Here is a 19,414-nt window from a genome sequence, read left to right on the forward strand (position 1 = left end):
CTACGATAATTACTTTGTCTGTTTTAAGTACCAAAGTTGATACAAATTCAGAGAATTCTGATAAGAATTCTGAATAAGGACCTGGTGCACGATACACTGTAACAAATAAGATTGGCTGCAAAGTTTTCCAGGTCGGATGCGTAAGACTAAAAACGAGGCTTTCAAAGGAGGTATAATTTAATTTTGGTTTAGTATTGATAAGTAAACTTGAGTCAAAGATGGCTGCAACTCCACCTCCTCGGCCCGTGCCTCGAGCAATATGAGTGTTGATATGGCTGGGTGGAGTGGCCTCATTTATGCTGACATATTCTTCATGTCTCAACCAAGTTTCAGTGAGACGGCATATATCAATATTATAATCTGATATTAAATCATTTACCAATATTGCTTTAGATGCTAGAGATCTTATGTTTAAGAGACCACATTTAATCTTCCTGTTTTGTTGCACTGTAGTAGTTGTTACATTTACTTTTATTAGGTTATTATGTATGACACCTCTATTAGGTTTTACCTTAAATTGTCCTTGGGCAGACACACACACCGCTAATATTGGGTATTTTATTGGGTTCGGGATTCCTATGGATGACTGCCTAGGAGAGAGCGCAGAGAAGCGTGTAAGACTCTGCCTCCTGGTCTCAACTCCAGTTTGTCATGGATTAAGTCCACAAAGCCCTGGAATGTTTGCCGAATTTGCGATGTTCAAGGCGGAAGGAGAAGAGGGCCAAAATACCGGCGGAATAATAAACTTTTCGTCCGTAGAATAACAGATAGTTGGAATGCCGTTAACAGCACCACATTTTCCGTGGTGCCGCTGAGAAAGAGTAATTTTTTGGTCATGGAAAATTAGGTAAAAGGTCCTGGAGAAGTCATTGAAAATCATTGGTGAAAAAGTGTATGAACCCTGAGCTTAGTCAGATCCACAACAAACTCAAACAGAAACCCAGGATAATAAAGTATGAAATCATCCATTACATTTCTGAAACCACCGCAGGATTTCTCTGTTGTTCATCCACTTGAAATCTTGCACCTCAACTTCAAAAATCTGTGAAACCTCAACAGATCATGGGAAAAGAGTGAAATAACATTTAGACACAGTGGTGGATTTGTTTGGTTTTTTTGCTCACTGGCCTGCAGCTAAAATAATTGTCACGTCACTTCATCATGCCATGCTTGTTTTTTTTCTCATAACAGTTCAACTTTAAGGGCTTATCCCTCATTTTCTCCACGCACTGTTGTCAAGACAGATATGTTACCTTTGTGGATCTTTAGACACTGCACACCTGACCTGATTGACCTAGAATAGAATAGAATATAAACCTTTATTGTTTCAATACAGGTACAATGAGATGAGTAGAGCTTTTTTCTTTTTTTTATGGTGCCATCAAAAATACAAAAAAACAAACGAGACGTACAACATTCAGGAGAAGACACCATACAAACAACAAGCATTCATACTTCAATATGCATATACAGTTAAAGGTGGGGTAGGTAATTTACTTCAGAAACACTTGTTATATTCCATGGAATGCTCTTAACATCCCGACAGCAATGAATACATTAAATGCTTTGACAATAAATACATAAAAAAATATCATCTGTGGAAGCCGTGGCGCTGTAAAAAGCACGACCAATCATCTGAGCCGGCCCGGCTAAAGTAACTGGATGGCCTACCTGCCTGTCAGCCTTCCATCTCGTGCCCTCATTGGTCATGTGCGCGTTCGTGTGTGTTGGAGGAGGGGCTCTGTGAGGAAGTCTGAAGGAAGGGGCAGATTTTTTCCGGTCGTGTATTTTCAAATTATAGCGCACTCGAAGTGCAGGAATATATCGGTTTAAGTAAAATAAATATGTTTGAATGTGTATAAAAATATTAGATTGGGAGTGTGATTGTAAAAGGCCAGAGAGACATCTTATTTGATGATTAGTAGGCACAAAAAAAGGTCTAAATCAAACCTTAAACCTTAAAGCTACTGTAGGTAGGCCAGTACGGGGGAAATGTGCCTCCTCGTGTTTGTTCCTTAAAGAGAAGCTGCAGCATTCTGCACAAACTGCAAGTGGGAGGAGGTTTACACAGGCGAAGGACACTTGACCCTAAAGTCCAGTTCATTTCATTAATGTAAACACTGTGTCATACCAGGGCACGCTCTACTGATCCGTGTCCACTTGAGAAGCTGTTTTTTCTCATGGTTCGCATGAGGTGGGAATACCAATATATCAAAACATGGAAGTGGACTACTATCAAAACAAGAAATGTTAAGATGTCATGTTGGGTCTGTGGCCATTTTCTGACCTTTCATAGACGAAACCAACTATCGGTTCATAATATACTATTCATTATTGATGAATCAATAATGAAAATGATTTGTTTTAGTTGCAGCCCTACCTTAAAGTGTTCTACAATTGTTTTTTTCTCACACGTTTGCCTCCTTTCTGTCCACAGGAGATGTGTGAGCTGGTTCCCAACGACCCGCTGCATCTGTCGGCCCGGATGGAGCGGAGGGACCAGCTGCTCATGGCTCTGGCCAAACTGAAGAAGGACCACTGAGATGAAGGGCCCAAAAACCAGAAAAATAACTGTAATATTTGGTAAAAAGATAAGAATCAAGCTGACCGACATCTCACAAAAAGATATCTTTGAAAACAGTCTGGTATTTGTTAAGTGATAATGAATACATGTGCCTTTTATGGATAATAACGGACATAACTTCCAGTATTTTAATAAAACAATCGACCCATTAGCGAAGCAGTGTTTTCCAAATCTACAGTACATTTAATATTTGTGTCTGCATGATATTAAGACTAACATTGTGGTTATTAGCGACTGGAATTTAAATCCTCTCACCACATAATGATCATCTGTGAAAGAATGTGAAATCATGACTGATAAAAACAATTAAATACTTAGTTTACGTAATCGTTTTATAGTGACTTAACACAAAATGTTGGATCCTTCTTCCCTAAAATAATAAAACTATGAAATGAAATCCTGCAGTGGTCTCTGTTCCCTCCACCAGAACCAATGGATGATGTGCGCTTCATTAACGCTGACTGATACGCTCCTGATCCCAGGAAAAGTTCAATGGAAACACGAGTGTTCCTCACTGTGACTTCTCTGCTCTGCTCATGTCGCAGATTTCATTTCACAGTGAGATCCGACCATCACATGATCTTACTGTGCGGACTACATCTGTCAAATGTTACACAACAAATCATATATAAACATTTTATACAGCATATTTAAAAATGGATGGTGCCAGATGTGGTGTACAGGTGACAGGAATTATTGCAGTGGGGTTTGAACCTGATCCCAACACCAACGCACTAGTCCACTGCACCACACGCCGAACCCTACATAGTCTACATATATTTAATATTGTGTTTGAAAAAGGTTGAATATCAAAAATAAAAACATGTTTATATACAATACAACAGTATAGATATATTAAAATAGAGGTTTAATTAAATAAGTTAGTGAGTTATACTGTGTGTATATACAGTAATACAGTAGGCCTATAAACAAACAGAGGTTTGATCTAATGTATATATATATAAGTCAATGTGTACATTAACTTATATATGTTGTTTATAGGTTCAACACAGTATATAAACATTACAATATTAGTATATTTGTACATATACTAATTATTTAGTTTGAAAGGGTATACCAAAAATATACAATATAAATGGTGTATTTTAAGTTTTTTTAAATCGGATGTTGGATCAAATGTTTATTATGAATACATATACTAACTAAATATTGTGTTTAAAAAAGTTGATAATGAAAGTTATAAACACCTTTACAAGTTACAATTTATATGGTGTAAACTACATGAGTTTAGTATAAATCTGAGGTTTTTAAGTTGTAATTATGAATGGCAAAATATTCTGAAATGGATAGTAATTGTACTCATGTTTGTTTTGATGCTCATGCTTTGTACCTATAAATAAACCCTGTGTGGTGCTCTAGTTACCTTAGTGCCTCTTCCATCACAATAACACACCTGCAGCTCATCGGCTCCACCAATCAGAGTCAACCCAAATAAATGACTCATTTTCTTATGACAATTCACAACTGTTTATTATACAACTCTTTCGTCATCATGCACACACACACACACACACACACACACACACACACACACACACACACACACACACACACAAGCAGAAGTTAGGAATGAGTGTGTGTGGCCCCTCCCTCAGAGGCCCCGCCCCCTCCCTCAGAATGAAAAGCCTCTCGAGACGCAGGTGCGTCTCACACTCAGCTGTAAAACGCACGAGCTACCCTCCGGAGGAACGCGGGGAACATTTCACAAAAATAATAAGGATTAATTGTTTCGGTCTCAATGGAAAGTCATTGATTGATTTTTGGGTGGATAATCTCCACAAAGACAGGTGAGTTCCCGCTGTTATCATGTTCAGATGTGTGAACTCCTTGCATATCATTTCGCGTTTATCTGCCTGCCAACAACCTCAACAATTGGCTTTATTTATAATATTGGATAAAATAATCATTAAATAAATGTTGAATCCTATGTAGTATAATTTCTGTCTGATTTACAAGCAGGCACATGTCAAGTAATTAAAACACTTTTTAAACATTGTCTCTTAGCCCCTAGTTAGCAAATTACCGTTAATCGTATCACAGAAATCCAATATTTTCTTTTAATAATAAAATCTTCGCATCTTTGCAATAATAACTAATATGTAAAAAAGATTGATTGCTGATGGGTTTCTATAATTTGAGGAAGGAGAAGCCGAAACAAATCTGCAAGACACTCTGGGAGCCCCAGGCAGAAGAAACCCTCCCCCCCCCCCCCCCCCCCCCACACATCAATCACCATTCTAACACCATATCTCTGTAGATTTCATAAAGTACTCTCTTTGAACGGGAGAAGAACCTTCTAGTTACCTAGCCAGACAACATCCTTTCGAAATATATACAAATTACCTAATAAAACACAGTAACAGTTGATATATTGATTATTCTCACATTGCTTTTAAGGAAAGCAAGAGAAAATATGAAAAGTAAGATTATAGGCTTGTTTTACAAGATAAGGGGAAAAGACATGTTTGTTTGCACTTTAAGATGTCTTACTGCTTCTATACATTAACGTACACGTTTACATACAGTCTAATGGAGAAGAGTGATGTGCCTTTTGAAAGCAGGTCCCAGTTCAGTATCTTTTCTGAACTATCAATGTTTAAAAATAACAATAAAGTACAATTAGTAGTGGATACTTATTTATATATTGTGTTCATTCATTAGCTGTAGATGTTAAGTAATGAAAAATGCCGACCTCTGCAACTGTATGTTTGGTTTCTTGTAAAGGGAAAAGCACTTTGTGTGCATGAAACAAACAAAAATAAATCTCCCTGATGTCCTGGAAAGCTATTTTAAGACCCACTCTTGATCTATGTCATGTATTGTTTGCCCCCTAAAAAATAGTTCAATAAATACATGGTCTGGAGTTTTTAAGAAGTTCATAAAAAGTGCGATCAACTTGCTTTCCTTGGTTGGGAACACACACGTTTAAACGAGAAAAAGGTCCAAGGCACTCTTCTGACAAATAATGAATATTCAAACGGGTATTTCATCATGAAATGTTAAAAGCATGGTGACTGTTTATTCATGGTAAAATAAAGCTGAGATGATGACCCATATGTGGTGGCAAAAACATCCAAAGGTTGTGTTTTGAATTTTTAAATGTCTCTCTGAAATAGCCCCTTGAGAAGATGTTTTGTGCCTTGGAAAAAATAACTTTATTTCCAAACGTTAACATTTTTGAAAAGTTAATACAACAAGAAGCCATCAACAGTTACAACTTTTAACCTTAAAGATAAATGTGCGATAAAGGTAGACTCTCAAATGTACTTCATCGGCGCCCTGCAGTTGTGTGTCTTCACTGCTAACCTGCTGGTTCCTTCCTCCCAAAGGTTGTCTGATCATCCCGAGTCCTCTCCTTCACAATGAGTTGGGGGGTGCTGTACGCCCAGCTGGGCGGCGTCAACAAACACTCCACCAGTCTGGGAAAGATTTGGCTCTCCGTCCTTTTCATCTTCCGCATCACGATCCTGGTTCTGGCTGCTGAGAGCGTCTGGGGGGACGAGCAGTCGGACTTCACCTGCAACACGCAGCAGCCCGGCTGCAAAAACGTCTGCTACGACCACTTCTTCCCCGTGTCTCACATCCGCCTCTGGTGCCTGCAGCTCATCTTTGTGTCCACCCCCGCCCTGCTGGTGGCCATGCATGTGGCCTACAGGAAGCGCGGGGACAAGAGGACCATGCTGTCTTCCAACGGCACCGATAAGTTGACGGATATGGACCTGGAGATGCTGAAGAGGAGGCGGCTGCCCATCACAGGCCCTCTGTGGTGGACCTACACCTGCAGCCTGTTCTTCCGCCTCATCTTCGAGGGCGGCTTCATGTACGCGCTGTACTTCGTCTACGGCGGCTTCCAGATGCCCCGGCTGGTGAAGTGTGAGCAGTGGCCGTGTCCCAACAAGGTGGACTGCTTCATCTCCAGGCCCACGGAGAAGACCGTCTTCACCATCTTCATGGTGTCCTCGTCGGCCATCTGCATGGTGCTGAACGTGGCCGAGCTGAGCTACCTCATCGCCAAGGCGCTGATGAGGTGCTCCGCCAGGGGCAAAAAGAGGAGACTGGCGTACACGGACAACATGATGCGGGATAACGCCAATGTGCAGAACAAGAAGAACGAGATGCTGTTGTCCTCCAGCACAGATTCCACCAGCAACAAGATGTGTTGAGGGACGACGGCGGTGTTGGAGAAGAACAGAAGCATAAACTGTAAATCCAAACCTCTGTAATGGTCACGGTCTGGGTCCACAGTTTGGTAGTGAGGCTCCAAAGATGAGCATCCAGAACAGCTTGTGGAGCAGATTTGAGGACGGGAAATACCAGAACAGAGATTATTTTAGGTAGACAGCAGCGTATGTAGCCGACCCCCATGCTTAGGGAAGTCACTGTATCATGTGCTTATGTCCTACATTGTCCTACATATTGGCTCTAATGTCTTCCCTGATGAACAAAAGGTCTAAATGAATGGATCATGTAATAGTGTCATTTTAAATCTGGTGGGATACCAGTGAGTGTTACTTAAAGAGCCACTTCACCGACTACATTATCATTTGTATATCAACTACTTTGTTACCTTCGATTCTTGAAGAACTACAGTAAACCTGGATTTAAAGAACTAAGAAAAATGTGCATCAATGGAAGTAAATGGGGGTTTAGTCAACATTGGCAATCTGTCTCAGACATCCGTTTACAAACTGATAAACCCATGCATTATTAACCAAGTCTCTTTGTGTGTGTATTACGTCTAAAACATGCTTTTTTAATAAAATCAAAATACAAGAAGTGAGCCGTCGCGAGCTAGACAATTTCTGCAACAGTGTTTTAAATGGTAATGTTTAACAAAAAAATGCATGTTTTTTAGACTTGGATTATACTTCATGCGTTGTATGAGAGATTTTGACTGAAGGTTTGATATAGTTTTTCAATGCAGTACCCATTGACTTCCATTCATCCAGATTTTTCCAGCGTTTGCTGACTGTGAAAGCATGCAAGAAAAATCCCATTTCTTCAAGATGTTAAGGTTTCACGGGGCGAATAACTGATGTACAAATGACCGTTTTGTGGGTGAAGTGTTCCTTTTTTAAAGAGCCTGTTTCAGGTAGTATTTTCATAAAAAATATTGGATATGTGGATCGTCCACATTATCACAAGTGTCACCTTACTTTTCACGCAGTGGATGGTTGATAGAGTTGTATGGAAGGTTTTTAATTTATTGTTAACAGTTTGAAGTTGCTTTAATGTTTTGAAGCAGAGAAGATTGGGTCGACACTGACATCTAGTGGTTCTGAGAGAAACCCGAGAGACTGTCCTTAAAGCCTGAAGGATGTTGAACACGAGGAAGGAGAACCAATGAAGTCGTGAAAAGTGAAGCAAGAAGTGCCTTTGTAGTGTCTAGTTTACAAGAGCTGACCTGAACTATATTTTACATGTGTTTACAGTAATTGATGAAAGCAGTTTGTATTGAATCAAGTGACTGTAGCTTGAAGTTTGAAAATTCATAGTGGAATAACTTTTTAGAGTTTTTGTGTTTTATAATTACAGATAAGTGTGTTGCACAGGTTCAATACAACACGATGAAATCTTACACCACGGTACAGATGTAATGCTGTTCAATCAGAATGTCTTTTACTTGAACTGAAAGTGTTTGAAGTGTGTCGTCACATGAGTTAAATAACTTACACACACTGACAATGTGTTGCCTATTTTCACAAATCACGCCATGTGATGACAAGTTTGGACTCTTAAAGATGCTGTTATTCTTGAGTCACAAAGTGCACTTACTATATTGCATAATTCATGCACATCTGGATATCGAAGTCTTAAAAGAAGTGGCAACAATACTCAAATGATACATTTAGAAATACTAAATGGTGTTAAAACAAAGTAAATCTTGCTTTGAGTCTCAAGATGCTTAATGTTCATGAAGATTTTGACATTTCACTAAATATTTTAGCTTTTTTTTAACATTTCTTTGGCTCTCTGAAGATGTTATTCTCCAAGACTGTATTTCAAATCTCGGATCATCATTTGGGATCTCAAGTTCAAAGATTCCTATAAGATTACTTCTACAGGTAATTTATATTGTCATCGGCTGATTCCTCACCCCGATATTCAAGTTAACATTGAAGCTGATAATCAAACGGTGCCGCAGTGTGGCCCCGGCTGGCTGTATCAGCTTTCAGCCTGTGCCTTATTTTAGCCTCGGCACTAATCACCGCTCGGCCTCTTAACGTGACGAACTACGGCCCATCTCAAAGTGAAAATGTCTTTGTCCTCCCTCCCCATCCAGGAATAGCTGAGTTGGATTAGTCACATCTGTGTTGTGTGGACGAAGAATTGTGGTTATAAACGGTTGGATGACGGATATGTGAGACAATGTGGTCAATGTATTCACATGTTGACATGTTATGGAGTTATGGAGTTCCAGCAGGAAGAGTTCTGGTGACTTCTGTAAGCAGGAAGGAAAGTTTTGAGCGAAAAAAAAAAGAAATGCCAAGTCATGCATGATTTCAGACAAAGTATTCTGTTTGAGTGACAGAAAAGTGAGTTAAAATACATGTGTTGTGTTTGTGTGTCTGCTCTACACTGACCTTTAACCTCTTGCTTTTTGTAACAGCCAAATGACATTTTGATGCACCATTTACTGTGATAGCGACGATGAGTTTTTAGGGGATCAACCTGATTTTTGCAGTTTTAAGATTATAACATTTTCTATCCAGATGTTTTTACACACTCTGTAGTAGTCTGCTTTAACGGCAAACAAAGTACTAATAACAAGACCGTTTTTTCTGAGCACGAAATAAAAAAAATATTTGTAATTGTCTTTTGTACCTGAGATGTTTTCATCATGTTTTCATCATCTTTGATAATTGAATTATTTTAGTAAAAAATATGTACAGTATGTCTGTTGTATGTTTCAAATTGCCTCATTTAACTGCGTGTGTGTGTGTGTGTGTGTGTGTGTGTGTGTGTGTGTGTGTGTGTGTGTGTGTGTGTGTGTGTGTGTGTGTGTGTGTGTGTGTGTGTGTGTGTGTGTGTGTGTGTGTGTGTGTGTGTGTGTGTGTGTGTGTGTGTGTGTGTGTGTGTGTGTGGGGGGGGGGGGGTCTATGGGTGATGCACGAACATTGTATTCTAATCAGAGAATACTGCATTATCTTTTTTTCCACACAATTTGCTCCTTTTTTCCGCCAATATCATGTTTTCATGAATCTCTCAAAGTAACGTTTTTTTTTTTTTTTTTTTTACAAATGTGGTCAATTCAATAGGAGTTGATCGATTGATCGTGACTTTATGATTGATTTATAATGCTTTTCCCCTTTAAATAAGTAATATAATAACATAGTCCTACTTTAAACGCAGCATTGTTGATTTTTGTATGTGGTTTCTTAAACGTTTGGTTGTGTTGTCCCGGGATACCACATCAAAGTTTTGTAAAAATTGCGGGAAAGTTTTGGAGGCTCATTTCCGGCACCTTTTTGCGCACTTTTCGGGCAGGTTTTTGGGGAGGTTGTCAGGGGCGTGGTGTGTCACCGGACAGGCTGATGACTCTGTGCATTCACTCATGCATGGTCACACAATGTGACAGTCCAGACATGGCTGGAAACGGGAGGCAGCTCCGTTTGACCGAGCCCCATCTCCGACTCCAAGCCGCCTCCAAAAACTAACAACAAAAGGACAACTTTTTCTTTTGCGCAAGTTACCGGACCGGGGACAAAAGAGCGAGACCGGAGACGATTGTGCACGAGAGAGTTTGAGAGGCAGGGTTTGAAGAAAAATAAATAAATAGCCGAGAGAGAAGCGACAGGTTGGGAGGGTCGCTGCAGGTCTACACACTTTCCAACCCAAATGATGGCACCAAAGATGGCAGATGGATTTGCTTTCCCTATCTAAGTATGACATCTCCGATCTAAAGGTATGACGGATAAAAACTGCCATGACAAGAATATCCTGGGCTGAGTGAAGTAAGATCAATTAAGTGTTATCTCATGTTAATTAAGAATGGCTTGTTTGACTAAACAATAAGAAGGGACACAAAAGCCTGACAAAGCTTAAAGGGAGTCTGGGCTCTGGCACAGTCTGTATTGTCAGCCTGCTGCAGGTATGGCTTTGTATTTGAACCTGGCTCTGTCTGTGAACATTCACCACCAGCCGGCAGAAATGCCTCAAATACCTGTGAAACTCAGAGAAAAACTGTCAAAGAATGGCACTAATAATTGAGCCATCAGCCAATGGTACATGGCTATCTGGGTTTAAGTGATCCCTATTATTATACCACTTATTATCCTAAAAAGCTATATTTGTATTAAGTATTTCAAAGAAAAAAAGTTCCATACCATTTTGAAATTCCTTGAAATCATCTAGAAGCTTTATTAGTGTAATCCGGATTGATTTTGTATCAATTATTTATAGAAATAACAGAACTTCTTCATGTATTCTTTAGTGTTATATACTCCGTTGTATTTAAACTCAAAGCCCTAAAGAAAGGAAATTAATTTCTGTCCAATGACTAATGTTCTTTCTCTTCCAGGTGTCATACATATTGTGAGCCCTAGTCGATGGATTTAATACCTTTAATTCAAGAATATTTTAGTAAGTTTCTCCTCTGTGTGTTGAATTTTCTGTATGAATATTATTTGTTTCGTGTTTGAAATATGTAAAGGATAGCAACAGGCCCTACCTTTCTCCTTGCACATTTATCAAATGTACATTCCATAAGTGGACAGAGAATATATATGTACCCACAAAGACTAACTTGATTTACCAAAAACTGAAAACTTAGTTTACTTAGTATAACATCTTTGACATTATATTTCAGATGTAGTGCAAAAAAAGGTGTTAATTAGTAGATTAATAATTGTTTAATTTATAGTTATATAGTTATAGTTATATTATAGTATATTAATAGTTATTAATATGGCAAAATGATCTAGAATCAGCTATTAAAATGCTTATTTTCTCTTTTTTATGAACTTATTTGGGACTGTTCTAACAAGTGAAGCTATTTAAAGACATTAACTTGGATTTGTATGAGACTTTAAAGACTGAGTTATTGAATTAACCAAAAAACGATTCGAAGATGAATTGGTATTGACCAATGCAAATCTTTTTAATTTACAATATCCACATTTGGTGTTTTTAAAAACTTAAAAACTGCTTATTTCTCAAAGCAGAATCTGTCATACACGTACACATATACGTATTATCTTTATATTTCGTAATTACAGTAAAGTATTTCTATTTGATCCCTGTGGCTTTAGTGTTACAGTTGACAGGCAGCGAGAGGAAGGGAGGGTGGTGTGTGTGTGTGTGTGTGTGTGCGTGCGTGCGTGCGTGCGAGCGTGCGTGCATGTGCCACACCAGAGCCCCATCGCTGCTAAATGCTGTTTTCGAACATTATAATGTTGATCTCAGCACATGCCTGCTGAGCAGTGGAGCGAGCAGGTGAGAGAGAGAGAGAGAGAGAGAGAGAGAGAGAGAGAGAGACAGACAGAGGGAGAGAGAGAGAGAGAAAGGGAGAGTGAACCAGGGTTCGGTCAAACAGCTGGACTATACAGTAAAAGAGCTGCCAAAAAGCGTCTGTGTGGGAATGCTGTGTTTAGATTTGTTATCGATATCCGACGCCGACGTAGCAGTTTCTCTATAAAGACCTTGTTCTGCGAAGCGTTTTATGAAAAAGAGAACAATTTTGGAGTTTAGTCGTCACCTCCACCGTCCTCCATGTGTCTATGTGTGTGTCCACATGTGTAGATCGGGGGTAAGGCCTCGATGATTAATATCGAGGTGAACTTTGAGAGTAGATTCACACACACGTCTTTTAACTTCGTTTCTTCTTTTCCAATCCTTCCCATTCTCTTTGACCTCCAGCCTGTACTTTCTCCATAGGCTAGACATCGTGAAGCATGGGCGACTGGAGCTTTCTGGGGCGGCTGCTGGAGAACGCTCAGGAGCACTCGACGGTCATCGGCAAAGTCTGGCTGACCGTCCTCTTCATCTTCAGGATCCTGGTGCTGGGGGCCGCGGCCGAGGAGGTGTGGGGCGACGAGCAGTCCGACTTCACCTGCAACACGCAGCAGCCCGGCTGCGAGAACGTCTGCTACGACGAGGCCTTCCCCATCTCACACATCCGCTTCTGGGTGCTGCAGATCATCTTCGTGTCCACGCCGACCCTCATCTACCTGGGCCATGTGCTGCACATCGTCCGCATGGAGGAGAAGCGGAAAGAGAAGGAGGACGAGTCGCACAAAACACACCGGTTTCAGGAGGAGAAAGAACTCCTTTGTAAAAACGGAGGAGGGGGAGGTGGCGGCGGCGGCAAGAAGGAGAAGCGGCCGATCAGGGACGAGCACGGAAAAATCCGTATCCGAGGCGCGTTGCTGCGCACTTATGTGTTCAACATTATTTTCAAGACCCTGTTTGAAGTGGGATTCATTTTGGGCCAGTATTTCCTCTATGGCTTCCAGCTGAGGCCCCTGTACAAGTGTGCGCGTTGGCCCTGCCCCAACACCGTGGACTGCTTCATATCCAGGCCCACGGAAAAGACTATTTTTATTATATTTATGCTTGTGGTGGCTTGCGTGTCTCTTTTGCTGAATTTGTTAGAGATCTATCACCTTGGATGGAAGAAAGTTAAACAGGGCATGAGGAAAGAGGCAGCCTCCGACCGAAAGCCGCTGCGCAGCGTCAACATCGCCGAGCCCAAGTGTTTGCCCTCGGCCTCCAGAACTGCCCCCTCCAGCCTCAGCTACCCCCCCAACTACACGGATGTGACGGGGGGCGGCAGCGGTGCCTTCTTGGGTCCGGCGGCCGTGCCCTCAGCGGAGGAGTTCAAGATGGAGGAGCTCCAGCAGGAGGAGCCCTCCCCCTCCTCCCACTACTACATCAGCAACAACAACAACCACAGGCTGGCCGCGCAGCAGAACTGGGCCAACCTGGCCACCGAGCAGCAGACTCTGGAGATGAAGGCCACGTCCCCCTCCCCATCCTCCTCTTCCTCTTCCTCTTCCTCCACTGACAAGGAGCAGCAGCAGAGTGTGGACGCAGCTCTGCTTCCTCCAGCCAGCAACACCACCAGTAAATCCAACATCCACAACTCCACCGCCGCCTCCTCCTCCAGCCAGGGCACGGTGTCCAACGCTGGCAGCTGGAGCGGGGGGGGGAGGAGTGATCAGGAGGAGGGGTCCGTCACCACCACCACTGTGGAGATGCACGAGCCCCCAGTGATGGTCACAGACCCCCGGCGGCTCAGTCGGGCCAGCAAGAGCAGCAGCACCCGGGCTCGGCCGAGCGACCTGGCCATCTAAACCTCCTCCTCCCTCTCATGTCCCTGAAACCCTCCTTTTCCTCCAAACCCCCAAATACAGTGATTCTCAGAGATAAAAATCCCACACCTGCAAACAAAAACGAAAAACCAAAAGAAGGCGAGGTGACAGAAGACAGGGAAGCAGAGAAAAGGTTTAATGTGAAATGACTTGACCAGCAGCAGCAGCAGCAGTCGTTGATTTAGTGCAATCGGTGAGTTGCAGAGTAGGTTTTTTTTTTTTGGATTGTCTTAATTTATGCACATTAAATGTGACCATGCAGTGCTTATGAAGTCAGAAGGCTCAGCTCACAGGGATTGGTGGAGCGAAAGACATTGTGATGTCATAGTTTTGCATCAAAATCGACACATCTCACCAACGTGTTTGGTTTGGGGGGGGGGAGATCTCATGGAGTTTCTCTATTTCCTTTCTTTTTTGTTGAGCCCAAAGGACTACAAACGAAAATGATAATTTGTCAAAAAAAACGACTGGATATTTTTATTTTATCTGGAGGAGGCACAGGTCGCTGGCATTGTTGTACAGATAAGTTATTCCATGTGTCGCCAGACAATTTGCTTATAAAGCGTGTTCTTCATTTTCCTCTGGTTTCACAGTTTAATCTGCAGCAGACTGCCTGGTCCAGCGTTTGTCTTTGACCTAGAAGGTCTTTTGCCCACGCACCAAGAAATATCATCTGCAAACATTACATGTGTTGTGTTCCCTGTGCATGCCAGCATGTGTAGCCCTACAACTTACCGATTCACCGAGAGATCCTCATGGCAACGCTGGCTAGCTTGGGTTACCCATGATCCACTGCAGAGACGATACATATTTAATTGAGATTAAATGGATAGCAATGGACTGATGTGATATTCCCAGAGTCCTCAGCATACTGTGGACAGGATATGGGTCAAACCTGCTGGTAAAGTAATCCCTTTGATTCCCAGAATGCACCTGGGTAACTACAAGCACTACATTCTCAATAACATAGACATCGAAACATTTCCACATTGCTGTTAGTTTACAAAAGCCTTCCTCTGTCAGCGTTGCCTTCAGGCACATGTCTAAAAGACTACATCTCTCTACTAACACAAAGAGATATTGCCTTCAAACTATCTTTAAGATATTATACAACTGCATGGCAGCCATTATCTAATATAAAGAAAAACAATATTGTCCTTATTCCTTCAGACAAAAGACTTCAAACTAACATTTTAACATGCCCCCCTTTTAATCATCTCACCAAAATATTAAGAGCAAGTTTGGGGGTTTAACAATTTTCACCGTCACTCATTTCATCATTGGTTTTACTCTGAAAAGTGCTATTTTTATTTATTTAATATTACTCGGAAATTGCATACTTGTTGTCAGAAATACAAACGCAGTCGACCTTAACGGCTTCCATTTTGTTGTGTTCATCTTAATTCAGAGATCTTTAGAAACCCACAGTTTGAGCAGCAGTCGTCACTGTGCTGTCACTCCCAAAAAACAGACACCTTAACCCACTCTTTCACCCTGCGAGTCACCTCTTGGTCAACATTTAAAGTAAAAAGTCAATTCCTCGGGCATTTTGCGTTCACAAGGCAAAACAAAGCGATTAAAGGTGGGGTAGGTAAGTTTCAGAAACCGGCTCGAGATACACGTTTTGTTATATTCCATGGAATGCTCTTAACATCCCGATAGCAATGAATATCTGAAGTGCTTTGACAAAAAATCCATTCATCTGTAGAAGCCGTAATACTGTAAAAAGTACAACCAATCCGTTTAGCCGGCCCGGCTAAACGGATTGGATGGCCTACCTGCCTGTCAGCCTTCCACCGGGGCACAAACTTACCTCGTGCCCTCATTGGTCATGTGCGCGTTCGTGTGTGTTGGAGGAGGGGCTCTGTAAGGAAGTGGCAGATTTTCTCCGGTTGTGTATTTTCAAATTCTAGCGATCTCGAGCCGGTTTCTCAAACTTACCTACCCCACCTTTAAGTATTAAGATGTTTGTGCATTTTATGGAAAAACATTTTCCCGGAAGTTAATGTGCAGGTTAATACACTGGAGAAAGAGCAAAGTGGTACCAGCTGTTTAATTTGTAGTATTTTTGGGGACGGGGGTTACAAAAAGATGGTACTATATGGTGTAAGAGTATCTGTACCCATATCGGTATAATGTCTCATCTTGCTGAAATGACGCAGCGCATGAGTAAAAGCAGCCTTTCCAAATCCATGTTTCTTGTTCAAAATGACAACAAAAAAACTGTTATCTGCATTTGTTTTTGATCCCTAAAGTTTACATTTTGGTAGTTGATAAAGATTTGCACATTTAGGAAAAGAAAAATTGCTGTTCTACGATGCTGATATTGGTAGTAGTAGTAGTATAGAGAGAGAGAAAGAGAAAGAGAAAGAAAGGGCGTGAGAGAGAGTGTGACGAGAAAAACTCCACGGTCATCCCCAAAGGAAAAAATGTCTTAAAAATAAAGTGGCTCCTCACAGAGAATTAACAAAAACACTTATTCATCTCAAACTCAGATCAGTCTGAAGATAACAAATTAGAACCACATTGGGAGAGAGAGAATAAACAGAGGGGTGTTTTTCTGTGTTCACGCAGTTTGTTCTCACAGACGGGACTCCTGACTGGATGTTGTGTTCAAGGCCCGTCGTTCCCCGTGACTCCTGGGAAACTCTCTCCCCTTACGTTTCATGCCGAGCGAGATTTCTGCGGCTCGTCAGGAGGAAACCATCTCACAGCAACCTGTCTCAATGCTGTCTTAAACAAGAGAAGTGCCTTGTGTATGAATGATTCTTTTGTAAGAACAAGTTGATGTAAATGTTAATTTACCTCAAATGTTTACAAAACTGTTACTAAATAAACACATTTTTTGTACCATAGTTGTTGTTCTCGTTTTTATTAAAATGTCCCATCATTATCGATCCTACAGAGAAAGATGCTGAGTTGTAGACTTGACTAAACACTATCTAGTTCTAAGGTTCAATCGGATAAAATTCAAATGGTAATTGTAATTGAGGCCTCAGCTAAAAAAAGTACATGCTTGCTTTTTATACTTAAATTACATTTTTTACATTATTGTGTTAGTACTAATTCCCAAGAGGCAAAGATTATAGATGAAACCAATTTACAACTATTAAAAAATATATAAATATTTACTTAAAAAAACAACATTATTGCCTTCAAAATGAAAGTATCTGTTGATAACAATGATAATGAAATAAATCATCTTACATTATAATAAAATGCCCTAATAATTTTCAATTGTGTGTGAAGTGAACTAACACTTTCTGAGGACTTTTGAGGTTGTGACTTTACCTGAAACTTTGAGCAAAAGACACCCAACTTTTTTCTCCAACTTGTCTTTGAGGTCTTTTGTCTCGTAACAGAACAGTCAGTTAAAGATGGGCTGTGTGTTTGAACATACGTTTCTCTCAATGCACTGAGTCTTTGAGGCTTCTCGTTCAGATTCGATGGTGAAGTCTCTTCCAGATGTTTCCTCTATCGTCACGATTTCTACTCGCCCTCCAGCTACCAGTTCTCTGAAGGGATAAACACGGTTATTACTCACAGGACAAAACCTTTCGTATAAGAAATAAAAACTAAAAAGGTCACATCCTCAGTCTTCACAGGCAGCTGATATCAGCTGAGCGAAAACCCCCGCCTCAAGATAAAACTATGTACCCACGAGAATATAATAACACTCTATAAGAAAGGGAAAACCTCAAAAAGTATAAAAAGGGCATCTTTAAGAAAATTCATTTCAAAATGGTCTTTTATTTTCCTCCCGTCTGCACTGCAGGTCAGGTCTATATAAATGATGAAGTGATGTTCGGCCCACATTAACATCAGGAGGGTTTCTTTGGCATCACTCTCTCTGTAGACGCCTTGACCTCTGACCCCCACGATGTGAAGCTGAGCCAAAGACACCAGGCCCACTTCAACAACCACATCCAGGAATAATTCAAATGAGACGGACATGTCAGTCTCGCACCTGAGAGTCAAACATCTCTCACAAACTCCCCCTCTAAAGAGCGGAGATAATTAACAACACAGTGTGATACATGAGAGGGGGCGGCGAAATGAACAGCTGCTGGGAAACCTTTTGAACGTTGGGCAAAGCGGGCATCAACGCGGCTACAGATAAAAAAACACACTCGTGTACGTGGAGAGAATAAGTGGACTTACTGAAAGATAAAGTATACTTTAAGGGTTCTTTCGGTCATCATAAACAGATTGTCATATCCACAATAGCTCTAGTTAGTTGTCCCAAGCTCAAACAACAGTGCAACATACAATATGCTTAAGACGCAACAAATAGTACAAGTGAAATGCAGAAATACATAAACTATGTACATTTGCAAAGAATAAGAACTTAATGTAAAGTGAAATACTGTAGAGTGGAAGGAATCAAAGTTTAAAAATACACCTGTTTGCGATATGGGTTTCACCTCAGCCTAATATTAGTTATATTATTTTAATAGCCAGTACTATAAGCAACATTTTGTTACTTGACACTAAGAGTACTCAGATCATGAAGTGGTCTAGCTAGCAGACTGATTGGTGAGCCACAGCTAAACCTGGAGACCCTCATACACCTCAGGCAGTTACAGCAGTTATCCAGCTCTATATGAATGATGACTCCCACCCTCTGCACTCAGAATGTAAGCGTCTTCCTTCAGGAGGTTAGTGTAGAACAAGGCGGTATACAAACAGCTTTTTACCGGCAGCATTCGCACAAAGGATTAACTCGTAGCAGTCTCACACGGATGTTTATTTATTTATCAACTTCCATCGCCCATGTTTGTACTAGTGTTTTTATGTAATGGGGCAGGGTAAATAAAGTACTTTTATTATAGATTTGTCGGTTGTCTGTGTTGTTTGGAGAATGTGTGTCAGGATGGATCCCTTGCCTTTTTATCTGCAAACTAAATCTACCTACGGGCACTGATAAATAACCTGAACCTGAACCTGAGAGTGAAACCTGAAAACATTTAGAAGAAAAAGGCATCTAAGAACGGACTGTTGTTGCGTTGAACATTCCTGTTTCCCATTTTCAACACAAATGGGGCGAAGCCTGCGAGCTAGTTCAGGCAGTCACCTCGAGCACCAAGGAACACATGACGCGTCTCTTACAACCAACCAAACTGTCATCTCTCGCAAATGATGTTAGTTGAATGCAACTGATTATTTACCTGGTGTATTTATGGTCCTCGTCTCCCTTTGTCCCGTGCCAGTTCGTTTCGTTTCTCGTGACAGTCTACCAGCGTATCATGCCAGAAAGATCCCAAGCAGAGCTTTGAGCCACGTCTTGTCTAAGTATTCATATATTCATGCTCCTACTGTTTTTCCTCATTGAAGTGATTTTGTTTTGATACTGTTTTCCTCGTTAGGAGTGATTTAGTTTTTGTTTACCACTGTCGTTGAGCTTTGGTTTGAATAAGTCGTGCATTTGAGTTCAAACCCGTTTATTCAGTCGTAACTCAAACACAATCTCCTAAACTTGCTGCTCTATTGAAGCTGC

At 41.0% G+C, this 19,414-nt stretch overlaps 3 protein-coding genes across 6 annotated transcripts in view; all 3 read left to right on the forward strand.

Annotated features, from left to right (window-relative positions):
* The window catches only part of cryl1 (crystallin, lambda 1), a 38,743-nt gene extending 35,762 nt beyond the window's left edge, over window positions 1-2,981 (forward strand). Inside the window, exon 9 of the mRNA XM_034110619.2 lies at window positions 2,438-2,981. Within this exon, the coding sequence (XP_033966510.1) occupies window positions 2,438-2,542 (105 nt within the window). The 3' untranslated portion in view covers window positions 2,543-2,981. The remainder of the gene's footprint in view (window positions 1-2,437) is intronic.
* A 1,289-nt stretch (window positions 2,982-4,270) lies between these two features.
* On the forward strand, window positions 4,271-9,429 carry gjb8 (gap junction protein beta 8). The gene is made up of 2 exons (XM_034110600.1): window positions 4,271-4,392; window positions 5,935-9,429. The coding sequence occupies exon 2, from the start codon at window positions 5,968-5,970 to the stop codon at window positions 6,766-6,768; it is 801 nt and encodes a 266-aa protein (XP_033966491.1). The 5' UTR covers window positions 4,271-4,392; window positions 5,935-5,967; the 3' UTR covers window positions 6,769-9,429.
* A 762-nt stretch (window positions 9,430-10,191) lies between these two features.
* LOC117467112 (gap junction alpha-3 protein-like) lies at window positions 10,192-16,772 on the forward strand. 4 transcript variants are annotated; one of them, XR_004554337.1, is made up of 4 exons: window positions 10,192-10,511; window positions 11,127-11,188; window positions 12,464-14,110; window positions 16,492-16,772. XR_004554337.1 is itself a non-coding variant. In XM_034110729.2 (3 exons), the coding sequence occupies exon 3, from the start codon at window positions 12,499-12,501 to the stop codon at window positions 13,897-13,899; it is 1,401 nt and encodes a 466-aa protein (XP_033966620.1). In that variant the 5' UTR covers window positions 10,192-10,511; window positions 11,127-11,188; window positions 12,482-12,498; the 3' UTR covers window positions 13,900-16,772. The 4 variants fall into 4 exon arrangements, 3 of the variants coding, with proteins under 3 accessions (XP_033966620.1, XP_033966621.1, XP_033966622.1); XM_034110729.2 differs by having other exon boundaries at window positions 12,482-16,772; XM_034110730.2 differs by lacking the exon at window positions 11,127-11,188 and having other exon boundaries at window positions 12,464-16,772.
* The last annotated feature ends 2,642 nt before the right edge of the window (window positions 16,773-19,414 follow it).

This window comes from Pseudochaenichthys georgianus, chromosome 21, assembly GCF_902827115.2.
Source record: "Pseudochaenichthys georgianus chromosome 21, fPseGeo1.2, whole genome shotgun sequence".
In the NCBI taxonomy this organism is placed as follows: domain Eukaryota; kingdom Metazoa; phylum Chordata; class Actinopteri; order Perciformes; family Channichthyidae; genus Pseudochaenichthys; species Pseudochaenichthys georgianus.